Source organism: Rhamphochromis sp. 'chilingali', assembly GCF_963969265.1.
Source record: "Rhamphochromis sp. 'chilingali' genome assembly, chromosome: 10".
Classification (NCBI taxonomy): domain Eukaryota; kingdom Metazoa; phylum Chordata; class Actinopteri; order Cichliformes; family Cichlidae; genus Rhamphochromis; species Rhamphochromis sp. 'chilingali'.
This window is the reverse complement of record NC_137937.1, coordinates 21,212,892-21,237,011: the sequence shown is the minus strand read 5'-3', so window position 1 is coordinate 21,237,011 and position 24,120 is coordinate 21,212,892. Positions and strand designations below refer to the sequence as shown.

General features: G+C 41.6%; 1 protein-coding gene across 1 annotated transcript in view; it reads left to right on the top strand.

The window, feature by feature from the left end:
* The first annotated feature begins 12,469 nt into the window (after window positions 1-12,469).
* ank1a (ankyrin 1, erythrocytic a) overlaps window positions 12,470-24,120 on the top strand; it is an 85,600-nt gene continuing 73,949 nt past the window's right edge. Inside the window, 1 exon segment of the mRNA XM_080892893.1 lies at window positions 12,470-12,781. Within this exon segment, the coding sequence (XP_080749019.1) occupies window positions 12,656-12,781 (126 nt within the window). The 5' untranslated portion in view covers window positions 12,470-12,655.

Below are 24,120 nucleotides of genomic sequence, written 5' to 3'. Positions count from 1 at the left end.
GTTGTCATCTATATAGGTTCCTCCAGTTCTGCAAGCTGGTCATTCTCGTTTACGTGCCCCACCCTCCATCCCTCCCTCCTTGTTCTCAATTCTTTAACTTCTTCATTTGTATTTAGTACATGGGGATCTGCCAGGCTCGGGAGCCATTGCCAATCCCTTCCCCTTCCCCAAACCACAGCTCAATTCATGTCAAAGCGTTCACTTTTACCTTCTGAAACGCTGTCAAACCTAAAATGAGGATGTGGGCCCAGCTATTGAAACTGGGATTTTGATGAAACAGAGCAGATATGAACTTAGCTAGATGTCTTTTTTTCAGCAGTGTGCACAAAGCAAGCGACTTCTCTCTATTGAATCTAAGACTCTAGTGTTACCCATCAGACCAGGCGACATTTTTTCAGTCTTCTGTGGTCCAGTTTTAGTGAGCTTTAGTGAACTGTAGCCTCAGTTTCCTGGTCTTAGCTGACAGGAGTTACACCTGGTGTGGTCTTCTGCTGCTGTAGTCCATCTGCTTCAATGTTTACAGTTTTTTCTGAATGCTTAAACCCTAACTGTGATTCCTGTAGCACAATCTCTAAAACTATTCAGACTTATAGCAAAACCACTCACTGAGTTTGCAAAACTAAAAGCACAAAAACTGCTTTGCACTCAGTTTGCAATTTTGTAACACACACTTTGCAAAACTGTAGGCACAATTCACTGCACAACACTCAATTACCAAATTTCCAACACACTCCTAGCAAAAGTATACACATGTATGGCTATCATTAACACTAATTTGCCAACTGTCTGGCACACTTTCACATGTGAAAACTTTTTTAGATAATTCGTTCACTTTGCAATCTGCCTAAGCACTATAATACAGGTAAGCTGTGTGTGCGGAGTACAATGGAGGGAGCAGAAAGAGTGAGAAGAAGAGGAGGCTGAGGAAGAGGACGTGGAGGTGAAGAAGTAGGATGAAGAGGACGACAAGGACAAGGAGGAGCAAGAGGAAAATGAGGAGGGGGGAGAGGAAAATGAGGAGGGGGGAGAGGAAGGGTAGGAAGAGTAAGAAATAGAATTACTGATGACATCAGAGCTACAATAGTGGACCATGTAATCAACCGTGGAATGACCCTGAGGGTAGCTGGCCAACGGGTCCAGCCTAACTCGAGCCGCTACACTGTAGCAAGTACCATAAGGACATCTTGAAATGAGAATCGGTTAGTACAGTCACTTCGCACAAAGACTTGTAGCACTGCCATATGCCAATGAGAAACACACCAATACCATTGATGTAAAAATACTGAAATTGTTACTTTACAGAATTGCTAGATGACCAGATGCTGGGGGCAGAGGAAGCATGTTCACTGCAGACCAAGTAACCCATATAGTCATTATGGCGATTGCAAATAATCCTATACTTGGAAATGAACACTTGTGTTTGTTTTGATGTGTTTGAATAAACACCAGTACTTGAAGTTTGGATCCCTCTATGCTTATGGATCTATGACAGAAGTATGAGCTCAAACTGACATAGCCTACCTTGTGCACAGAGAAAGCAAAAGCCAGATGTGTTTTGTATTCATACCATCAGTGTGCAGTTGGCGCATTGTGTGCTTAGTAGATGATGGCTTGTGTGTACTGTTTGATACGGAAACACCATTTTTACGAAGGTGTGAAGAGTTAATCTAGCTGTGTTTGCTTTTGCAAGAGAACTACAATGTTTTGATGATTGGGTGACAGGTTTTCTTATTTGTGTGAAGAGTTTTGCAAAATTAGCCAATAGTTACAAAAAATGTGCTTACAGTTTTTTCTGATTGCTTAAGCACATTTTTTGTAACTATTGGCTAATTTTGCAAAACTCTTCACACAAATAAGAAAACCTGTCACCCAATCATCAAAACATTGTAGTTCTCTTGCAAAAGCAAACACAGCTAGATTAACTCTTCACACCTTCGTAAAAATGGTGTTTCCGTATCAAACAGTACACACAAGCCATCATCTACTAAGCACACAATGCGCCAACTGCACACTGATGGTATGAATACAAAACACATCTGGCTTTTGCTTTCTCTGTGCACAAGGTAGGCTATGTCAGTTTGAGCTCATACTTCTGTCATAGATCCATAAGCATAGAGGGATCCAAACTTCAAGTACTGGTGTTTATTCAAACACATCAAAACAAACACAAGTGTTTATTTCCAAGTATAGGATTATTTGCAATCGCCATAATGACTATATGGGTTACTTGGTCTGCAGTGAACATGCTTCCTCTGCCCCCAGCATCTGGTCATCTAGCAATTCTGTAAAGTAACAATTTCAGTATTTTTACATCAATGGTATTGGTGTGTTTCTCATTGGCATATGGCAGTGCTACAAATCTTTGTGCGAAGTGACTGTACTAACCGATTCTCATTTCAAGATGTCCTTATGGTACTTGCTACAGTGTAGCGGCTCGAGTTAGGCTGGACCCGTTGGCCAGCTACCCTCAGGGTCATTCCACGGTTGATTACATGGTCCACTATTGTAGCTCTGATGTCATCAGCAATTCTATTTCTTACTCTTCCTACCCTTCCTCTCCCCCCTCCTCATCTTCCTCTCCCCCCTCCTCGTCTTCCTCTTGCTCCTCCTTGTCCTTGTCGTCCTCTTCATCCTACTTCTTCACCTCCACGTCCTCTTCCTCGGCCTCCTCTACTTCTCACTCTTTCTGCTCCCACCATTGTACTCCGCACACACAGCTTACCTGTATTGTAGTGCTTAGGCTGATTGCAAAGTGAACTAATTATCTAAAAAAGTTTTCACATGTGAAAGTGTGCCAGACAGTTGGCAAATTAGTGTTAATGATAGCCATACATGTGTATACTTTTGCTAGGAGTGTGTTGGAAATTTGGTAATTGAGTGTTGTGCAGTGAATTGTGCCTACAGTTTTGCAAAGTGTGTGTTACAAAATTGCAAACTGAGTGCAAAGCAGTTTTTGTGCTTTTAGTTTTGCAAACTCAGTGAGTGGTTTTGCTATAAGTCTGAATAGTTTTAGAGATTGTGCTACAGGAATCACAGTTAGGGTTTAAGCAATCAGAAAAAACTGTAATGTGTTGTGATCTCAGAGATGTTCTGATACTGTTACTGTTTCCTTTCTATCAGCTCAAAGCAATTTCTCCTCTGACCTCTAGCATCAACAAGCCATTTTTACTCAAAGATCTGCCACTCACAAGATATTTGTTTTTACTGAGAATGAGCCAAGATTGTTGTATTGGAGAATCTCTTAAACCACCTTTCTTCCCCATTTGACCTTCAGCAGCTCGTCTTGACTGTGTCTACATGCCGACATGTATTGAGCTACTGTCTTGTGATTGGCTGATTAGATATTTGCTCTTACAAGCAGTTGATAAGGTGTACCTAACAGCATGAGTGTATATCAGTTCAATGAACAAATTTTCTGATTCATTTCAGTCTTTCTTTGACACCTTAGGCTGTGCTGGTGTCGCACATCACTTGATTTATTGTATGTTGTAACCCTGCTCACCTCACTTGAAAATGTAGACTTGCTTATAAAGACACGCAGAACTTCAGTGTTTAAACAGCAATACCTGAATTTTGTTTTACTCATACAGTTAGAGGGACAAGGTGTTCTTCGTTATGTGCTGCATTTCAGGAGAATATGATGGAAATGACAACAAAGCAACTTCAATAAAGAAAGGAAAACATTTAATAACCGAGTGAGGCAGATGAAAGGTTTTCTTCATGTTTTCAGTTATTTGAAACTCACAAAAACATCGAGATGTGCCCGTTGATGAATGCCTCTCCACTGAAACCCAAATGATTACTAGTCAAAAGAGCAACTGAAATAAAAGTTAATAAGTTGCTATTTAAAGGTTATTGAGATAAAAAGGAGAATACTTAAGAGGAAGAAGACTCCCATAAGAATGCACTTTGGCTTCCTTTCATTTTCATTACTCACATTCACACAAACAGACGAAAAAAGAAAAATGTTTTATATTGTAGAGAATATTTACCAGTCAAAAGCAACGTGTGCTCATGCATTTGAAATCAGTTGAAAGTGTTACTTCAGTGAAATTGTCAGCGTGATGTTAACCAATATTCTAGTTTGGATCTATCTGCATGCATGGAAGTGTATATGTTGGAATGAGTGTGTGACTGTTGCTTATGTGTCTGTATGCTGGAAGGCGTGTACTTATCTTTAAAGCTAGAACAAAAACAAGGAGGAGAGAGAAAATATCACTCCAGTTCTCAGCTCCAAGTAAAATGCTGAGCTGAATTTAAAGTATTAGTGACGGTTTATGCATCGTTACATGACCTGAGTTCTAAAAATATATTTGGGATGTTTAATGGATACAGACCCAGTAGGACGTTAAGGTCATGTAGTAGTGCACAGATCTGAAACTAAACAGGGTAATAAGGCATTTAGCTGCTATGCTGCCCACAGCTGGAACCACCTCTACAACAACTCAACTACTTTTTTAAAAAAGAAGCTAAAAACAGCTTGATTCACAAGTGGTTTAAACTAAACAGATAGCTGTACCGGGAAATATAATAATATTTTTATTTTTGTTCTTTTTATTGTTGTTGCTGTTACTACTACTCGTATTATTTCTGCCTTTATTACCTCATTTATTTTTGGTTTTAATTTTATCTTGTAAAGCAAGTGTTTGAAAGGTGCTATATAAATAAACTGGCTTTGCTTTAATGTGTTCCTTTTATTCAAACTGTAAAGCATTTTTTATCATTGTTATTACATTTAGATAGAATTCAACCTGCTCATTTGGTCTTGTGATTATATCTGAAAGATGTCTTCTCCCATCAGTGCAGTGCTGACCCGTGCAGTCCCATGTTGTGGCTCTGACTTGTCTGTGTACTGCAGTGCAGTGTTGAGCTTCCTCACACTATTGTAAAAGTCTCCTACGGGGGGCACTATGAGCCGTGGTGTAGTTTTATGGATTACTCCCATTTCTGCCATACTTGATATCTCTGCCTCAGCAGTGGTTCCACTGTTGTTTCTTTAAAATTTCAGTCAAATTCATTCTTTTCAATATTATTATATTAAAGTATGTTGTTTTAAAATCCCCCTCATGATAAAAAAAATGCACAGCAGGTTTGTAACAGGGTCTTACATCTTTGTCTACTGCAGTGCTACTTACTCATCAATAGAGGGTGCTGTTTAACTTCTATATATGTTGCCTTTTCAATTCACTACCAGCCGTAAGCTGTTTCACATGGCTAAAAGGACAGCATTATGATCCTTTGATCTGCTTGAAATCACAAAATGGTCCTCAGTATTCACCCATATTGTTTTAGCACAAGCACAGCAGCTGTTTGGTTCATCTCCTCATCTTATTTTGGCTGAAAGTGACTAACGCTGCTGCTAAAATAACTCCACAGTCGATGGTGCAGAGGATGGCACAGGCTCGCAGAATACTGTTTCTCACTGTAGGCTGTGGACCGCTGCCAGCAAACACACTGGAGACTCTCCGTATTAGAACTGTTGAGGTGGATTCAACACGAGCAGCATATTGAAAACCAGCAGCACAGTTAGCTGTATCTGTACATGAGCTGCTGTTGCTATCAATGACCCTGAATATGACTGATGCAAAGCAATAAACAACATTATTAGCTTCCCTGTCATTGCTGCCATGTTTGATCTGATGAAGCCTTTGTTTGAAAAACGGCTCTGTGACTTGTCCCAGTTGAGAGAGACTAAATTAGAGCAGGAAATTAGAATTTTGTCCCAAGAGTTTCACCTGTAGCATGACTGTAGAAATTAGTGTAGCGCTGTCTCTGAAGCATGAGTGGGAAGAAAGCTCAGTCTGAGGACTGTCTTCTCACTTTTTAATTGTACCTTTTGACCTGCTATATAGTTTCACCTGCTTCCAGCAAATAATTAGGGGTCAAGTTTTAAGTTCAGAAATGTCACATGTCCAAAATACTTGACTGACTTCCTGCGTTGCATAGCAAGGTTATATACAGTATGCTTCCATGTGTTGAATAGGCTTTCTCTTCTGTCTCTTTTCACTGTAGTGAGTTTGTGTGTATGTGCCTCTGCCGGGTCCCGTACACTGTTTTTAGAGGAGCAGTGGAGCGGGTAATGTGCTGGCGGGTGCTGGCCGTCACACTGAAGGGAGCTTGGGCAGTAGCTGTGTGTTTCTTTCTATCCCTAGGTCCACACAACCTGTCCCTTTGTGTCTTAGGCAGGACCACCCCCGGGGGCAGTCCTTATTCACTGGGTGCACTCAGAAGCACAAAAAATGCCTTTTCAAAAAAAAGCCTTATTCTTGTGTTTTTACACTCTTCAGGCATATTAATACAGAGCATATTAACGAAAAAATATGACTTACATTCGTGCACGTTTGGAAGTGGTCCATCATGTTTGTAGAGCATGGCATTACAGCTGGTATACTAAAGTTTGATTGTTTTTGTGAAACAGTTGCTTGGTGTCAAATTCCCATGTTCCTCAGTTATTTTAACCACCTTTTCCTGCCTTTTATATACACTCAGGAAAAATGGTTCGAGCATGTCAAAATTCCATGGCTATGTGGCAAAGATCATAAAATATGACTTGCCGTAGAAGGAAGGTTCTATGAATCCCATTCCCCGATCCTCTGAGTCTCCCGAACAGAATCTCCTAACCGTTAGGAGATTCTGTTCTAAAGGTTCCTTCTAAAGGTTCCTTTAGATGTGTCCTCGAACCAACACAGCTGATTTAAATTGCTAAATTAGCTCCTCAACATGTCCTGAAGTTCTCCAGAGGCCTGGTAACGAACTAATCATGTGATTCAGGTGTGTTGACCCAAGGTGAGATCTAAAACCTGCAGGGACACCGGCCCTCGTGGACTGAGATTGCCCACCCCTGTCCTAACGCCACCAAGCAACAAATACTCAGAAATCTGCTGGGCCGTCCTAGTCACAGGAAGAAACACAGAAATCTTCAGTGACCAAACTGAAACAGACTTATGGAGAGGTGAGGTGAAGACTACCGCAGTTAGATAACGCTCAGATAAAGGCTGAAGGTCAGACCCCAGCTTAAATGGCAGACAGCTGATTGCCAGACAATCTGCAGGTTCGTCCAGGAGGACCATGACAGTGACAGGCTCCGAGCGAACAGCAGAACTCCTTCCACATGTGAGAAGTAAACTATGGACCCCGATCAGAAACTATCACCAGGATCCCATGAAGCCGAAACATGTGGTCTGTGATGAGTTGGGCTGTCTCCAAACAGAAGCTTGGGAAGGGTAATGAAGTGTGCTGCTTTAGAGAATCGTTCTACAGTGTTTAAAATGACTGTGTTACCTGCAGCTGGTGGAAGGCCAATGATGAAGATCAGGGAGCCATGAGGCCAGAGACATCCAGGTGTGGGTAGTGGTTGAAAGAGTCTAACAGGAGAGCTAACAACTTTTCAGCCAAAGGAATGAGCAGCTAGTTAGCAGGACCGCTGCCAGGGTTCATCCTGCTGGGTGTTCTGGAACAGGGACTCACTCTGCCAGGTAAGTTAACCAACTATACAGGAATGCCCTAAGTGGGTGTTAGACCGAATTTTCCACTCATCGCCTTCTTGGATCCGTACCAGATGATAGACATTCTGAAGATCCAACTTGTTGAACACAGTAGCTCCCTGTAATAACACAAAGGGAGAGTTGAGAAATGGCAAAGGGCATTTATTTTTTAGCAGTGATGTCATCAAGTCCTCAAAAATCAATGTACATAGAGTTTTGTCCTTTACTTCAAAGGAAGGCCCTGCCCCAAGAAGAGAGGATGATGGACGGATAATGCCAGTGAGCTAGTGATGGATAGCTTCAGGTTTGGAAGCTTCAGGTTTGAAAAGACTAACCTACTTGTTAGAAGTGGTGTTCCTGGGAAAAAAATCTATGGCGTAGTTGTACAACTGATGAGGTGAAGAGATGGTCTTTGCGGAATACCTTTGCAAGATATGGTAAGCAAAGGCACCACAGAAAGGTCAGGCGGCTCGGGTAGTTTTCTGGCGGGGCCGTAGAAGGAAAAGCAGACTTGAAACAAAACTGGTGACAAGACAGACACTATCCCATGATGGCATTATTTTCCCAGTCAATTTGGGGGTTATGTTTGCTGAGCCATGGGTGTCCAAGGATGAGTGGATTATTAGGTGCTTCAGAAATGTATAGCTGAATGTGTTCGTTATGGTTACCAGACAAGATGATTTACAGGGAGTATGCGATGACTGATATCTGGGCGACAGGTGCCATCAAGGGAGGAAACATGAAGAGGTTCAGGTAATGCTTAAGGGGGAGGCTGAGTTCTGCAGCCAGAGCCCCATCCTGGAAGCTTTGCTCAAGCATGGAGTTAATAAGAGCCTGCAGGGGGCGTGAAAGAGACTGGAAGGAGAGCTTAGCAAAGACAAGCAAATCAAGTAGGGATGAATTATTTTCAGTTTTGCCCACCAGTATCCATACTGTCACTGCCGGGGGCTCTTTTTTGGCCGACAAAGATGCATGTTAATTAAATGGGTCACTAGGGGCACTCACCTGCATCTCAGGCATTCTAGCAAGGAGAGATCGGTACAACAGAGCTGCATCGGTTCTTCTCCATGGTCAATCCAAGTTTGGGGTCCCAGGCTCTTCCGGGGCAGGTCCTTTGGAGCCGGAAGCACTGCATCATAGGGATGCACAGGCGCGTCCAGAAGAGGATCCCACCCCTGTAAAGTAGGTCAATGCACCTACACACAGAGCAGAAATCACAAATACAGAGAGAGAGACAAGGAAAACAAAGGGTAAAGAGAGAAATGGCGGAGATGCATAGGAGGACTCGAGGACCATGACAAATACTGCATAACTAATCAGGAATTATAGTAAATTTTTCTACACAGTTCCCTATTTTTTTTTTTTAAATCTAACTGGACACTATATAACAGTGTTTATTTAAAGTTGTAGATTTAACCCTTAAGAATCCTGCCTGTCTTCAGTTATTTGTTTTTTTTGGTGTTTCTGTATTGAGTTTTTGATGCACGAAGTGAAACAAGTAGGGTCATACCAGCTAATAGACCCCGAGCATTGTTAATAATTCACTTCTTTACCTTTAAAACTCACAGCGTGCTGTCGCAGTATGCTTCAGGCCGTTGTCCATCTGCACTGTGAGGTGCCATGCAATTACTTTACTGCATATGGCTGAATCCGAGGAATGTACATTTCACAATCCATCTGACTGCTTTTGTCTTGTGTCACATAATCAATAAACACCAGTGACCCAGCGCCATTGGAAACAATACATACCCATACATCACACTGCCTCCTAAAGGTGATGTAGTATTAGTAGTTCAAATAATAAAGAGATCCAAGCCTTTTCTTTATTTTTCTCTACCTAACATTCCAGTACAGGTTCAACCGTTTGGATAGATGTTGTGAAGAGGTTCCTTCAATCTTCCGCCAAAATGTACAGAACTGTTGATGCAGCCCCTCATAATGCCCCACCTATCTGACAGTTTTCTTTGTGTTTGTGTGGCCAAGAAATCTCCTGTTTGAGCTCTTTTGCTGCATATTTGTGGGTTCAACAGCTTCCAAATGGAAATGCCACACTTTGAAACAACTACAGACCTTTCTAAATTTATGAAGAAATATTTAAGAAACTGCTCCCATTTGGCCATGAAACAGCTTTCGAAAGAATTGTGCAATTATCCAAAAATAGGAAAATGTGGATAAATGGTTACGATTAATTAGTGATTATTGTAATATTTTTCATAGAATCCTTAAAGTCTGCACCTTATACCCATATTCATCATATTTGTCAACTCGAAAGTGTGTTTGTATACAGCTGAAACCACAAAATCATTTGTGTTGAAAAATGCAATTCCCAGCCAAAAAAAAAAAGTCTCACACTCTCATATTTCACTGGGTCGCCTTTAGCTTTGATGACAGCAAGCATTCACTTTGGCATTGTTTCAGTGAGCTTATTCTATGTCACTGCATTTATTTCCATCCAGAGTTGCATTAATTTGTCACCAAGATCTTGTGTTGATGATGTAGAGTTGGACCACTGCGTGAACTCTTCCAAAGACTCTCAGTGGGTTTAAGGTCTGGAGACTGTTGATAAACGATGTCTTACACTCCCTGCACCGCTCTTTCACAATTTGAGTCAAGTGAATTCTGACATCATCATCTTTGAACATGCCCATGCAATCAGGGAACAAAACGTGATCATTCTGATTAGTCAGGTAGTCAGGTGACCCCATTTTTTGGCACATAACGTTGCTGTACCTTTGACTAGCTGAAGCAACCTCAGATCATAAACCTGCCGTGATTGGTTGATTATCTTATAACCATAAGTACCTATATTACTTTCTAAAGCAGGCCGTGTTTATTTAGATTGATCTGTTTGCTGTCGGTTTCTACTGATTTAAGCATAAAGCAGTTACATGTGTCCTGTGAAACTGCACTCTGTCAGAACCTTTTGTCTAATATGAAACACTGTTTGTTAATCAGGAAGATTTTCCATATTTCATGGGTATGGGATGCCCTCTTGTACACAGGTTTTGACTAGGCACTGCATTGAATGGTAATACAACTATAACTGGTCACAGTAGGTGTGTTGAAGTCCAATGTAAAACTGCCCATCCATTCACTCGACAAGTGGTTAACAATACCAGTCTGGCTGCCTAAGCAAAAAAAAAAACCCTCCTTATTATCAGGGCAGTCAGTCCTGCTGGTGACTCATTCAGACACATTCCCCAGGGGTTCAGTATTGTGATGGATCTCTTGTCACAAAGCTGTCAGCCTGTCTGTGTTTGTGTTTGTTTCATAGCTAGGGCACACGAGCAAGTGATTTGTTTAGTAGCATTGCAGACAGAGGAGAATATCACCACTCCTATTCATTAGCATGCTGCAGTGTGGAGAGAGAGCAAGCTTCTATCAGATCAGGGAAAGCCATGGCTGGAGAGCAGAGAAAAACATAGTTATGGATAAATCTTAGCAAGTGCAGAGATGTGGACTGGGGGCAGCCAAAATGCCTCACAAATTGGTGTTATTTTCAAAGATAATCAGTGTATACAAGTCACTCCTTAAATAAGAAGCTGATAAGAAATGTAAAAATAGGAAATATGATTAAAGAAGTGTGCAATGATATCTTGGCTGTTTTATGTGTTTTGTAATGACTTGTTTTGAAATAACTAATGACGGATAATAAAATAAGCCAAAAATTAAGAGCTGGCTGCAAAAAAACAAAAAAAACACCATTCACCAGCTGTCCCTCTCCTGTGTGTGTGTGTGTGTGTGGGGGGGGGGGGGGGGGGGGGGCACTGAAGCACATGTGGTGGCATGTGTGTGCTGTGTTTGTGTGTCTACAATATCAGTGTGAACTGTATGTGTGATGTATAGCAAGCTGGGCAAAGAGAGATGTTAAATGATCGTTTCTGCCTGCGTCAGCAGTTTTGTGGGGTGGAGGAAAGATGAGGGGGAGAGAGAGAGAGAGAGGGAGAGGAGAAACCAAGAGAGGAAGAGGGAGAGAGCAATATCAGTAAACAGGTGCCAGCTCCATGCTCGCTCTCACAGTGTACATGAGAAGCTGTTTTTACTACAGTAAATATAGTGCCCTTTGTCTTTTATTGTATGCAAAACTGTGAGAGGAGATTCAAGGAGAGGGAATCAGGAACTCACAATAGCCAGTCAAGCAATAATGGGGAATTTAGACATTTAATGCTCCCAGCATCATTCTTATATACAAAAGCATACTGCACCAACATCCTTGCTTGGGTACCAATTCTGTCTGCTGCAGCGCCTGAACAGTGGAGAGGGAGGAGGGAGCAGAGAGAGAGAGAGAGAGAGAGAGAGAGGGAGAGAGAGAAAGGGAGAGAGAGGTAAACAAGTAAGAGGCAGCTTTTCCCTCATGCATGTTTTAGTTTTTTTGTTTTTTCTTTTCTCTGGTTTCGTGGACTGTGTGTATGTTTATGAGTGATGGTGTGATTGGCTGTGGGGACGACGGGTTCGCTGTGCAACCTGGTGATCCTACACAGATGGATACGCAGCAGGACCAGGAGATACTGAGAAATTAAATGCTGGAAAAGGAAACGAAATCAATGCAATGTGAGGAGGAAGAGCTGACTTTGATTTAAAGCAGCTCAAGCTATTTCTTAACTGACTGTCAGTTCATCCCTTTTTAATCTTTGTTGACGCGCACATGTTAGTGTGTGTGTGTGTGTCTGGGTGGGTGGGTCGAAGCAGTTTCACAATGCATTAAAGCAGTGAACAGAAGAGAGATGTAGGGAAGGAAAACAACTGAAAAAGAAGGAAAAGCTGTTTGTTTGCTGTTATCCTTTTCTTCTCCACAGAAACGAATGGAGACCAGAAAGGAGGAGAGCAGAGGAATTGAACGGAAGAAGTGAGAGAGCAGGAGAGTGCAAGCATCAAAGCAGGAGGGAGAGAGAGAGAGGGAGGGAGAGCGAAAGAGAGCTGCGCTGCAGTAGCATCCCACAGCAGACGGATGAGGACTGCCGGTGTGTTTGTGTGTGTGTGACTGCACTGCTGAAGAGGAGGAGGAGGCAGAGGGTGAGCACGCTCGCACACTTTGCAGGGCCATAGAGGAGCACACAGCGGCAGTGCTAGTGTTGGCCCACGCCAGGTAAAGTGCCAGTGCCGTCGACCCGCAAACCACTGCTGTAAGATCTGGACACGCCAACGCCACCGAGACCCCGACTACCAACGCCATGGCACAAGCGGCCAAACATCTTCGTAAGAACAAGGATTTAGAAGCTCTAGCAGAGCAGGAGCGCAAAGAGAAGGAGGAGGAGAGGGCCAAAAAGAGGAGTCGGTCACGGGATAAAAAGCGCAAGGTACTGGGATATTCACAGGTGGGGTAGTCAGGGGTGGGGTGGGGCGATGGGGTTGGCGTGAGGAGGGGAGGTGTAGCCTGGAGAAGGGGGCAGGAAGGTTGAGACGCCCCCCTCACTTCTTCTTGTTCTTCTGTCATGCTATGGTCAGGGGTGCTGGGGCACACATGGAAACCTGGTGATGAGCGTGTTTCTACTGTGTGTACACAGTCTCCCTGCACACATGTATGTCCTGTGCATACAGACACGGGGAAACGTTATAACACACTGCATGCTTTCCTACTCCTCTGGACTGCTTTATACCTGCTTTATTGACTGTCCTGTCTGAGCCGTCTGATAAGGCAGAGTAGTACTCTATCTCTCACTGTGTGACAGTCCCTCTTCACATTTCTGTCTTGTGCTCCGTCTCTTCTTTTTTCTTTCGTTTTTTTTACACTGCAGTAAGGTATTAGTGAGCAAAAATCTGACTAAAGTGCTGATCTTCCATGAGGACCATAACCTGCCTGTTTTTCCAAAAGCATGTTCTTGTTTTCTGTCCATTATTTTCTCTGTGTGGCACTGTAATTACTGCAGAGCAGTACCTGCAGGCTTCTGACTGAGAAGTACCAGGCAGAGCTGGCAAGGTTCGTTGTAAACAATAAATCTTTGCTCCGCCAGTCACCGACTGCAGAGAAATATCATCCAGTCTACTTTATGCCTCTGGTTGCTTGTCGCCTTTTGCTCAAACTCATTAATGCAAATGAGTCATCCGCAGATTGTGTATTGATGGCAAATTGGTCCTCGGTAACCGAGTCCAGCCGCCCTGTGAGCCAGCTCTGTGCCAGGCTGGCTGTAAACCAATCTGATGCTGATGCAGTAGAGACAGGAACACAGTACAGCTTCCACTCTCCCACAGAAGGAAGACAGGACTGTAAGGCTGATATACGGATCCGATTTTTCTTTCTTTTTTTTGTGTGTTCTATACAGGTAGGGTGACAAGGTTATTAGGTGTATTTGAGAAAAAGACACAGAGGAAAACAGAGAGAGCTTTAGGTGAATGGAAGGTGGTATGACTCAGATACACCTGGGTGGTTTTCTGTCAGCAGGGGCTCGCTATTTAACTGTTTTTGTTGGAGAGTCAGACTCGTTGCACAGACACACACGGCACCGCGTAGCCTGCAGTGACTGATGCAAAGGAATGACTCTGGAGTTAAAGTTTCATCACATTCTTCACCTGTTTAACTCATCAAGACCCGATACAGCACAGGGCTACATGTGTATATTTACACAGCCTTTGTACTTAATAGCTACACACGGACATTACAACCAGAGGGTGAATGCCAGTGCACAGATGCCTTTGTGCATGTTTAGTATGTGTATGTGTGTGAGTGAGTGCAGCGTATGCATGTCTGGAAGGATGAGGTTTAAGAAGAGAGAGCCTGCAGCTCTAACCGTTGGACGAAACATGGACGAGATGTCTGACGGTGCTAATGCAGAATAACTTTGACTGAAAGAGTGTAGTTTCAGAGGATCCCATATCACTTACGTAACCATGCAGCTTAAGTCTTTCAAATAAGCTTCCTCACTCCTTTCCACCTCCCCTCTCAATCTCTCTTCCTTTTTTAAACACCGGCTTATAGCATTCCTGGTTTCTGGAACAGATGTTAACACTGGGGAAATTCTCTTCTCCCTTCATCTTCCTTTGTTTCCTTTCTGATGCGTGTAGCTACCTCTTCAGTTTCTGCACTCTGTAATACAGTGAGTGTTATTCCTTATCCCACTTTGTAGCTAACAAAGAAACCAGCCAACACCTGTTCTTTTTTTTGGTGGCTCAGGAGTGCTTCTATCCTTGCTTTGTACAGAAGGTCAACTCTTTGTGGCAGGACTGCATTTTTTATTTCTGAACATTTAACACTCATGAATGATCATCATATTTTTCCGGCTGCCTTTAAGCAAGAGTTTGGGGGCAATTTAATCAAACATTTGTTTGTATGAAAACTCACTCTTAGCTTCTTTGATTAAGGAGTGATTCAGTTTATGGTGTAAAGGATCATTTATTGTTCTTTGGGTATTTTTACTTTAATAGACGGAGTACAAAGCTCTGAAAGGGAGGCAATGTTCACTGCTCTTTGGGTACATTTTGAGTCTACTGAGTATAATTGCATCAGTTTTTAGCAACATTTATTTATTTGTCTTTAAAAACATAACTGTTATATTTATCTTCCGTGTTGGTTCAATTTTTAGATGTTTTGGGTGGTTTGACGTACGTTGACCTTAATGATTGTTCCCACTGTGTCCCAGTGAGGACACAATGATCTGTCCTCGTCATTAAAGGGTGAAAGTGCATTTTTAACTGGCTTCTCAGTGTAGTGGCATTATGCAGAACTGGTCAGTTGCTGAGCAGTTTATAATGTTGTCCTCAAATTACTTTTATTGATGAGTTTGCTCCTCTTGAAAAATGAGCATTGTCAGGATGTGAACAAAGCCCCATTGTCCCAGTCAGCACCTCTTTTCACCTCATTCAATGTGTGCGTTTGTATCTACATTTATACCTGCTTTAATGTGAAGTGGCTGAACTGGTGACAGTGGCCCTGAAGTATGAAATAGTGGTTTGTTGCATTGCTTGGACACCAGACAGTGCATTTAGTGTGGGCTGTTTACATTTCTAGAGTTTAAGGACTGCTCCAAGTTCACTGAAAAAAAAACATTGGAAATTTAGTGTATATCTAAATGGGTATTAAAGATAAAACGTCCTTTTATTTATTCATTTATAGTTATTAGCCTTATTTTCCCTTGCATGGAAAATATATTTTCAGCTTAATTGTAGTAGCAGATGAGTAAAAGCTTTTTCCTGTAAATGCAATTTTTGTTTTTATCTTTTCATTTTAGTATCTCTGCTTTAACAGCATCCTGATCAAAAACAGTCTTAAGTGCTCAAAGATTGAATCAGTTTTGATATTGCACTTTTGATATTAATTATCATAAAGTATTCTTGCATTTATGAGAAGATTAAAAATGTAACATCTACTGTAATTGTAGTTTCCTAACAAAAAGATCAACTAAGCGAATTGAAGTTGGACTTTTTCTGATAATTTGTTGATTTACTTAGTAATTTTCGACGTTATGGGATCACTTATTAATTCTCAAATGGTTAATGTACCCACTGGATCCATTCAGGATGATTTTTAGAGCTGTAACCCTGTGCATTGAAATCCATTTTCCTTGTTCCTCGTTGCCTTTAAGCACTGTTAGTTATTATGAGTCACTTCACTTATTTAGTTTATTGTCATAGAAGTCAAATCAAAACTTCAAAATTTACCTTTGCATACCAGGAACGGAAAGAAAAATTACAACAGAAGTCAGCTTCTTAATGTCTGAATCAACATTTACTGGGAGTAACTGTTTATCACATCACTGATTGTAAATCTCTATAAATTAGAGAAATATCTAAGCTATCATTGCTTAACTGGACATTTATAGATCAAGTAAGGTGCCAAGCGTATGCGCTGGCTATCAGATGTCTTTGTTTAAACCAACAGTTCAAAACCCCAAGTTGTATTTATTTCTGACATAAAACAAGAAAAAACACTCGCCCCACCAACAACATCACCGGTGTTCACATATGGCTTTTATAGCTCTCATAGTCCAGAGGAGCTGAGGATTTACCCATCATCCGTTTACCTTGTAGTGCTGCTGCTCAGACATGGGTAAAAAGGTGTGGTCAAAATGTATGGCTTTTTTGTCATGTATATAGTCTAACACTGTCTTGGTTGCAGATTTCTATTGTAGCAGCTCATCAGCCGTCCTAGGACTAAAATTCTGCAGCGTAGAGTTCTTCAAAATGCAGCACTTGTGCAGCTGATATGGCTGCCTGGGAGTATTGCAGTGTTGAAAGTGCTACCTCGGTGCCCCATGTTCATGCTACAATTTTTGTGTAAAACAGAAAAGGCAGCAGTAGATCAGCATTCCAGCCCTGTCTCTGTCTGCCCTCCAAAATCCCTTACCCTCCCCACCTGAAGAGAAAGCAGAGCCCTTGATGGGGTTTATGTGTGGCAGACGTGCAGAGGCAGAGGTGCTGCAGAAGCAACTAAGCCCATCAGTACCAGGTCTAGCACCTGTTTGCTGATCATCCCTGTGTGCCTTTACCACAGCTGCTGTGATCAAAGTGAAGTTATTGTGATAAACCGAAATGTACTTATTCTGAAGCAGACAACTTATTGCTTTCATGTCAGATGTTTGAAGCTAGAAAATCAAAGTCAGAGTAAAAGAACCTGATTGTGTGACTGTCATAGCCTGGTACACCTATTGGTGAACGTATCCCAAATGGTCCACTTTAAAATCTTAAACTTTGTGTATCTTTTTTCCTACCTGACAGTCAAAGTGTTGGACAACCAGAGTTGGTGTTTAATAACCACCTGAAGTCTCTGGTTACCACCTCAAGGCAAAGACAAGAGTTAAACACTAAGGATAGCACAAAAACTGTTATTTATTGACTAATTTCTGCAAGGCACTTTGTAAACTTTTGTTGTGTTTTCCTGTAGATGTAATTCTGTCACTTTTCTTCCACCTGCAATTAGTATGGCCATCCTCCTCTGACCTCTCTAATCAACAAGCCATTTTAGCCCAGTGTTTGAGAAGGCTAAGGAGATGAGCAGTTTAAAAAATACTCCAATATTTTAAATCCAGAAACTAATTTAAAATCCTACTCCTCAGATATAAGATCTTGAATAATCAGGCCCATTCTTACCTTAAAGACCTCCTAGTACTACCCCAATAGAGCTCTTCTCTGCTGGTTTTATTCCAAAACAGAATGGGAGGGAGAGCCTTCAGCCTTAAAGCCCCTCTTCTGTGGAACCAGCTCCCAGTTTGGAGTCTAAATACTTCAAGATTAGGTTTAAAACCTTCCTTTTTGGCAAAGCTGAAAGTTACGGCTGGATCAGGTGACCCTTAATCCTTCCTTAGTTGCAATAATAACACTGCAATAAGTGTAAAAGGCTGGAGGATTCCCATAATGCACTGAGTGTGTCTTCTTCACTCACCTTTTTCACTCACCATGTGTTTACATACCTATAATCTGCATTTAATCATTAGTTTTTATTAATCTCTGGCTCTCTTCAATAGCGAGTCTTATGTCCTTTCTTCCTCCTGTCATACCCAACCGGTCGCGACAGGGAACTGCTTTATGGTATCATTGTATTAGACCATGAAACTCAAATTTCAGGCATGTCGGTATGTGTGTTAATCCAGTATAATACGTGTGTGTGTGTGTGTGTGTGTGTGTGTGTGTGCGGGTCTGCGGCCCGGGTGGCCCTGTGGAACCCCTCAGACAGATGACTCAGCAGGCCGAGTCTGAGGCACTCAGTCATGTTGATGGAGCCTTGGAATGAGCCTGACTGAGTCCAGCTCTCAGCTATACAGCAAGTACTGCTGGGGCAGGGTGGCCAGGAGCCGCAACCTACTTTCCTTTAATTAAAGCAGGAATGGGGCACGTGATGCCAATTCACCAAGTAATGCCTTCTGCTTCCCCCTTTCTCCCCCTTTAACATGATGAAATTTATTTATGACCTAGCAGAGACTAAGTGACTCTTAAAGCAAATACCCAAGCACACTCTTTCAGGTTCATTAGAGAGGAAAGCTCCCCTACACAAAAAAGATGGCATCCATTCTTTGTTAAAATAGAAAAAAATAATTGAGTGAACACGAGTAAAATAGCATCAAGCATCCAGCAGGCACTCATCCCTGCAGGAGTTCGGCTTCCCTCAAACTCCAAAGCCCGTGGATATTTTTAAATTGTTGATGAGGGATCAAGATTTCTCACCGTGTTGCCAGCTTCAACCTCACTGCCGTGATTCATTCTTTCATTTGGGTAAAAAAAAAAAGGATGACACAATCATCTGCACCTGCTGTAAGAAACAAAAGCTTGATGCATGTTTTTGATAATCACCATAAGCCTGGGAGGCAGAGACCATTTATTGGTGTGTTGCCTGGCTGATGATTGTAAATGAAGCTGAGCTGACACGTAGGACTGCAGTGCGAGCAGCAGCATCTCTGTGTGCTTATGCTCCCTCTGCACATGAAGTGATGTGTCATATTGAGAGGGGCTTCCTTAGATTTTCCTCTCAGCCCCCCCATCTTCTCTCTATCACCCTCCTTGGCCGATTGCGCTAATCTCTTCTCTCAATTGTTATTCTGATAGTGCAGCCGTTACGTAACTGCCTGAAACAGGAATTGAGAGATCGGGGTTATTGAAATGGATCCTCATCATTCCCAAATAAGAGCGAGAGAGAGAAAGAATGAGGTGATACCCTCGGAGAGGAATGTGATAGTCATTGCTGGACAGCTTGTTGTGGAAAAGGGAAAGCTTTCAGTGCCCGCTACCCAACCCAGGCTCTTTCCCTTTAAGCTCCTTCTTGCTGATGAGGGAGAGGAGAGAGGAGAGGAAAGGACAGGGGGTGGGATAGGGAGCTTAGTGCGGTTTCATGTCCAGGTACTCGGATTCCTGCCTTTATATCCTCAGACTCTGCAGCATCTCATACAGTGAGATGTATGAGAGCCTCTGCAATGTGCAGCCTATCATTTACAATATTGATTTGTTTTACTTTGTCGAGTAGAAAAAGATTTTATTCGTCCTGCATGTTTGAGTTTTACAAAACTAGCCATGTGTAATTTAATTTAATGCAGTTTAATGCATCTTCATCTGTTTTGTAAATGAAGTTTGCAGTTCATGTTCACATGAGGACAGTAATTACTGACTTTTTCTCTAGTGGCAATCTGATGTTTATAGTTTTTATTTAAGAGTAGGCCTATATATACTGATGGAATTTATTTTGGTGTAAACTTCAGTTAAGTATGCAACTTACTCTTGTTAGCAGTGCTAGCATGCTTTAATACCAAACTAACATGGCCAATGTTGTAAACATCATACAGCGTTAGCATCAGCATCTTAGATTGTCATTGTAAGCATGCAGTTTTTAGACTTTAGCTAAAAGATGTGTGTTTGTCTGTTTATGGTAAACATGTCAAATTGCTTTGTGTGTGTGGGAAGCACCATATGTGTCTGTGACTGTTTGTGAATGTTTGGTGTGAAGATGAGTGATAAAACTGAAGGAATATAGCCAAGGGTTAGAGCCGGAGAAAAGGATAGTGAAAGCAAAAAAGGAGTGAAATATCAGAGGACTGTGGGTGACCCCAGGGTGACTCTGCACCTTTTTCCTCTGGATTGGATGGCTGGTGTCTTATTTACCCAATTGATATGATGATTCTTGTTTTTTTTTTCTGTCGACCGGAGGGAAGAGAAATAATTCAATTCAAAACACAGAGGTACACTAGGTCATTACAGCGGCATAGCTTCCCAGCTATAATTCTCTGTTCCCGTTCTCTGAGTGCGGACAATAGAGAATGTCTGGTTCATTTAATAAGATGAGCAGGAGAAGATTGAGTTCTGAACTTTGGGTTCTGAATTTTCTGACTGGATTAAACCTGCAGGTGGTATAAAATGTAGTATGGTAAAAAAAGCCCAACAAGGGCTCAAGGTTTTCTTTTAGTAAGTGTTCTTTTGGAGTTAGATATGAAGATGGTACAAGACCAGGCCTTGGCTGGTGTCTCAGAGTATCGCCATATGCTCCCTTATGACAAATCTTACTGAGTGGAGTGCAGATTTCTTGAGTCATCTGATCCTCGTGTGTCATTGCGGCGTTGTAGCATCATGGACCTGTTATTAAAAGCTTAGCCATTCGTAACCCTCTTCATCTGAATCCCCTGGAGGGAAAGTGGTGTCACTTTGATTTGTTGCTCTTTAATTCTCACCCCACCCAGCATGCACAGTTTTGCTCTCCTCTCCAGGAGAATGGACACTGATCAATCTGAGAGCAAAACGTGACACACGGCACAGCCATAATAACCTTCATTCAGACTTACTTAGGTACTGTACTTTTTTTCTTTGCTGAGTCTGTAACAGTTCTTTTATAATTCTTATGTTTATATGGATGATCTCATATGTAGAGTGAGAGACAAATGCAGACACTCAGGAGGGATGACGGGATGAACAGAAAGCAAGTTGTTTGTTTGGCTGATGTAATAGTCAAACAAACAAAGGTAAATTCTCAGAAATGCTGGAGTAATGCAGGAAAACACAGAGGAGGGGGAAACAGACTCTGTGACGAGACTGAGAGGAAAGACGGGACGATTTATACACAAGGGTAATCAGGGAAGTGGAACTATCCAGGGGAATGAGACACAGATGAGGGTAATCACACAGGTGACTGCAATCCATTACAAGGAGACAAGATGGGAAATAAAGGGGAATGCAAGAAACAAATAACTTCAAACTAAAAGAGGAAGTAAATAAGGAAACACAGACTCGTGAGTAACGTAAATTAAGCAGAAAGACACAGGAGGAAGACACAGAGGGAAACACACAAAGCACTAAAAATCTCCACACATGGAAACAGTAACTAGGACTCAAGTATAACCTATCAGTAAATAAAACTACAGACAAACAAAACCTAAAGAAACCAGAGAGTACCGAAAAGAAAAGAAACTTCTTCAAATACTCAAAAACTCAGTGTTAAAGCACAGACAATCCATTTGGCCATGGTGTTATTTCTTTTCACTAATCAGTCTCACACTTGTGTACAAGGTACAAATGTGTTGATGCTAAAATGCTAGCGCCACAGTTTTACACTGAAAGGGAAGTGTTTTTGTTTGATCAGACACGAGCATTTGGATCGCAAAGCAAACTCCGTTTTGGATTTAGCTCCACGTTTCTTGTATCCAAAACTGGTATTAAAAGCTCTTATTATTATAGCCCACATTTTCCTGATATTCATAAACTGACTGGTAAAAGTTTGAGAATAAGAATATTTTTGACCTTTGAAACAGCAAATATTTTTACTTCCATTCGAGTACAGTGATTACTCTGGGTAATTTACAAGCCTGTAAAATATTGATCGGAGCTACCAAAGAAACAAATTTTTAAAAAATTCTAACATAAGGTCAATTTAACACCCTGGAGTTTTTTTGGTTTATAACACAATCATCCTTGGATGATAAAAAATTGAAAACATCTGTTTACATTTAAGCATTGTAAACAGATGTTTACACTTCCACTTAAGCATCTCAATCTACTAGGGAAGATTATTTCATGTGATTAAAAGCTCTAAAAGAACTAAGTTAACGTTTGTGATGAAATATTTATGCATTTTTCTCTAAGGGAATATTTCTTTGGTAAGCACTAGCTCTAATCATCGCCACTCACAGTAGAGTTACGGTGTCAGTACAACACATGTTAATGGTGTGAAATGGTGCAGAAACCGCCGACGTTTACATACCTAAATGCTGGCAAACACAAACAAATGTATCCAATTAGATATCCACACTGCATTCAGTCATTTTAACATCCCCCCCCCCCTTTTTTTAAACTTATTTTAAAACAGACAAAGCTAAAATACCTTCTTGATGTGTTTAGATATATTCATTGAAAATAATCCTCATATAATCATAATCCTATTTTTATTAATGGTCTTTATGATACTTCTGTAACTTACAGACACCTGTAACTAAATGATTTTAATGCACATAGTTAAGAAAGAAAGAAATCTCTCACAATCACACTTGATTGTCTGTGACAGATTGAAGACAGGATTGTATTGAAAGGTAGTCCTCTGTTATTTGCAAATAAGAGATAAATAGGAATCATCGGTCTTTCTATTGCTGCCCAGCCAAACTGATTAATCAGGCAAGACAGGAAACCAAAACCAAGGGTCATGATCTGCGCATACCCTTTGTGGAGATGGGAGACCCTTATAGAATCATCAGGGCACGTAGAGTGGACAAAAGGACGCTATTGCTAACAAAATGGCACATGACACGCTGCTGGGAGCCTGCAGACATCTGTGTGTTGAGGAAACCTGGCACCAAACATCACTTCATCAATACGATCCCTGCTTCCAAGCACAGCAGTGGCAGCATTGCGTTGTGGGGATGCTTTTCTGCGACAGGGGTCAGGAGACTAGTGAGGACAGAAGGAAAAATATACATAAATCCTTATTGGCGATCTTTTTGTGAAGAGGTAGGTATGTCAGACAGCTGTGAAGGTTTATATTCAACAAGACAATGACCACAAGTAAAACACATATGGAGTGGTTTACGCCCGGCATCACTTCCTGAGAGACTGAAAAATGTCTGTACACCGACACCAGTGCTCAACCCCTACAAGCATGAGCAGTTCAAGGTGAATGACGCAAACTTGAAACAGAAGAGTGCAAGCTTGTATGATCATTCCCAAGAAAAACAGTCATAGCTGCCAAGGCTACTTTAGCAATGACTTTAGTGAAGAGTCTGATTAGTAGAAAAAATGTGATATTATTTTATTATTTTCCTATAAATGTGCAAAATATTCTTAAAATAACTTTTGCTTGTCATTGTCTAGTTTTCAAATGCACTATTTTCATGTAAACACACGTCACAGTCATATTACAGTCACCCATAGTACCGTGGCAGGTTTGGGCAGCTATGGTAGTGATCCTATTAAATGTTGACTTGAATTCATATTTGGCCATATTTGTGTGATTTCATTATTTACTTAGAACTGATTTTTTATTTTTTATTTTTTAATGTCTATGTGTTTAATTGTTTTCTTGCTCGTGTGTCTCTTTACGAGGCCATGTGTTCATTGAACAGAGGCACGTGGGTTGTCTTGTGGAGCAGGATTTACAGGCTAGCTGGGAGGATAGCGGTGTCACCCGGCCTCTAATTGGCTGACCCCAGAGATTTTTCTTGAGTAAATGCAGAGCAAGGTGTCCACCCCCTTTCTCTTCTTCGTCCCTGCTAGAGTAAATTCCTCCATCCATCCCATTACCATTTCCCCCCTTTTAGTGCAGACCACTACCCCTACCCTCTTCCCCGCTCTCTGCCACAGTTGCTTGCAGCATTTTGCAACACTGCAAGATCATGGATTCGATTCCTAACAGCTCCCTCTCTTCTCTCTCAGTTTCTGAGATTGCGCTAAACTCTATAGATCCACATTAAGAGAAAGAGAGAGAGAGTGAAGCGAGGGAGATTAAGTGAGCAACAGTGAGAGGAAGGAGGGAGGGATGGAGTCACTTTTACTGTAACGACAGCCTGGTGTTTTCTGTCAGCAGGAAAACGGAAGTGTGGTGTGTGTAGACGGGGAATAATCGACTCCCACAACACACATTTGTAAAACTTTAGATCTTATATGTTATATTGTTTAAGCTGCCTTTAACCCATCCTCAAAAGTACACTGTTAATTACGGCTTGGGCTGAGGAGGAGGGCGGTGAGTCCTTGGACACTTTACTGGTATCAGCTCAGGGTGAAGGAGAATCTGCATGTGTGCAGCATC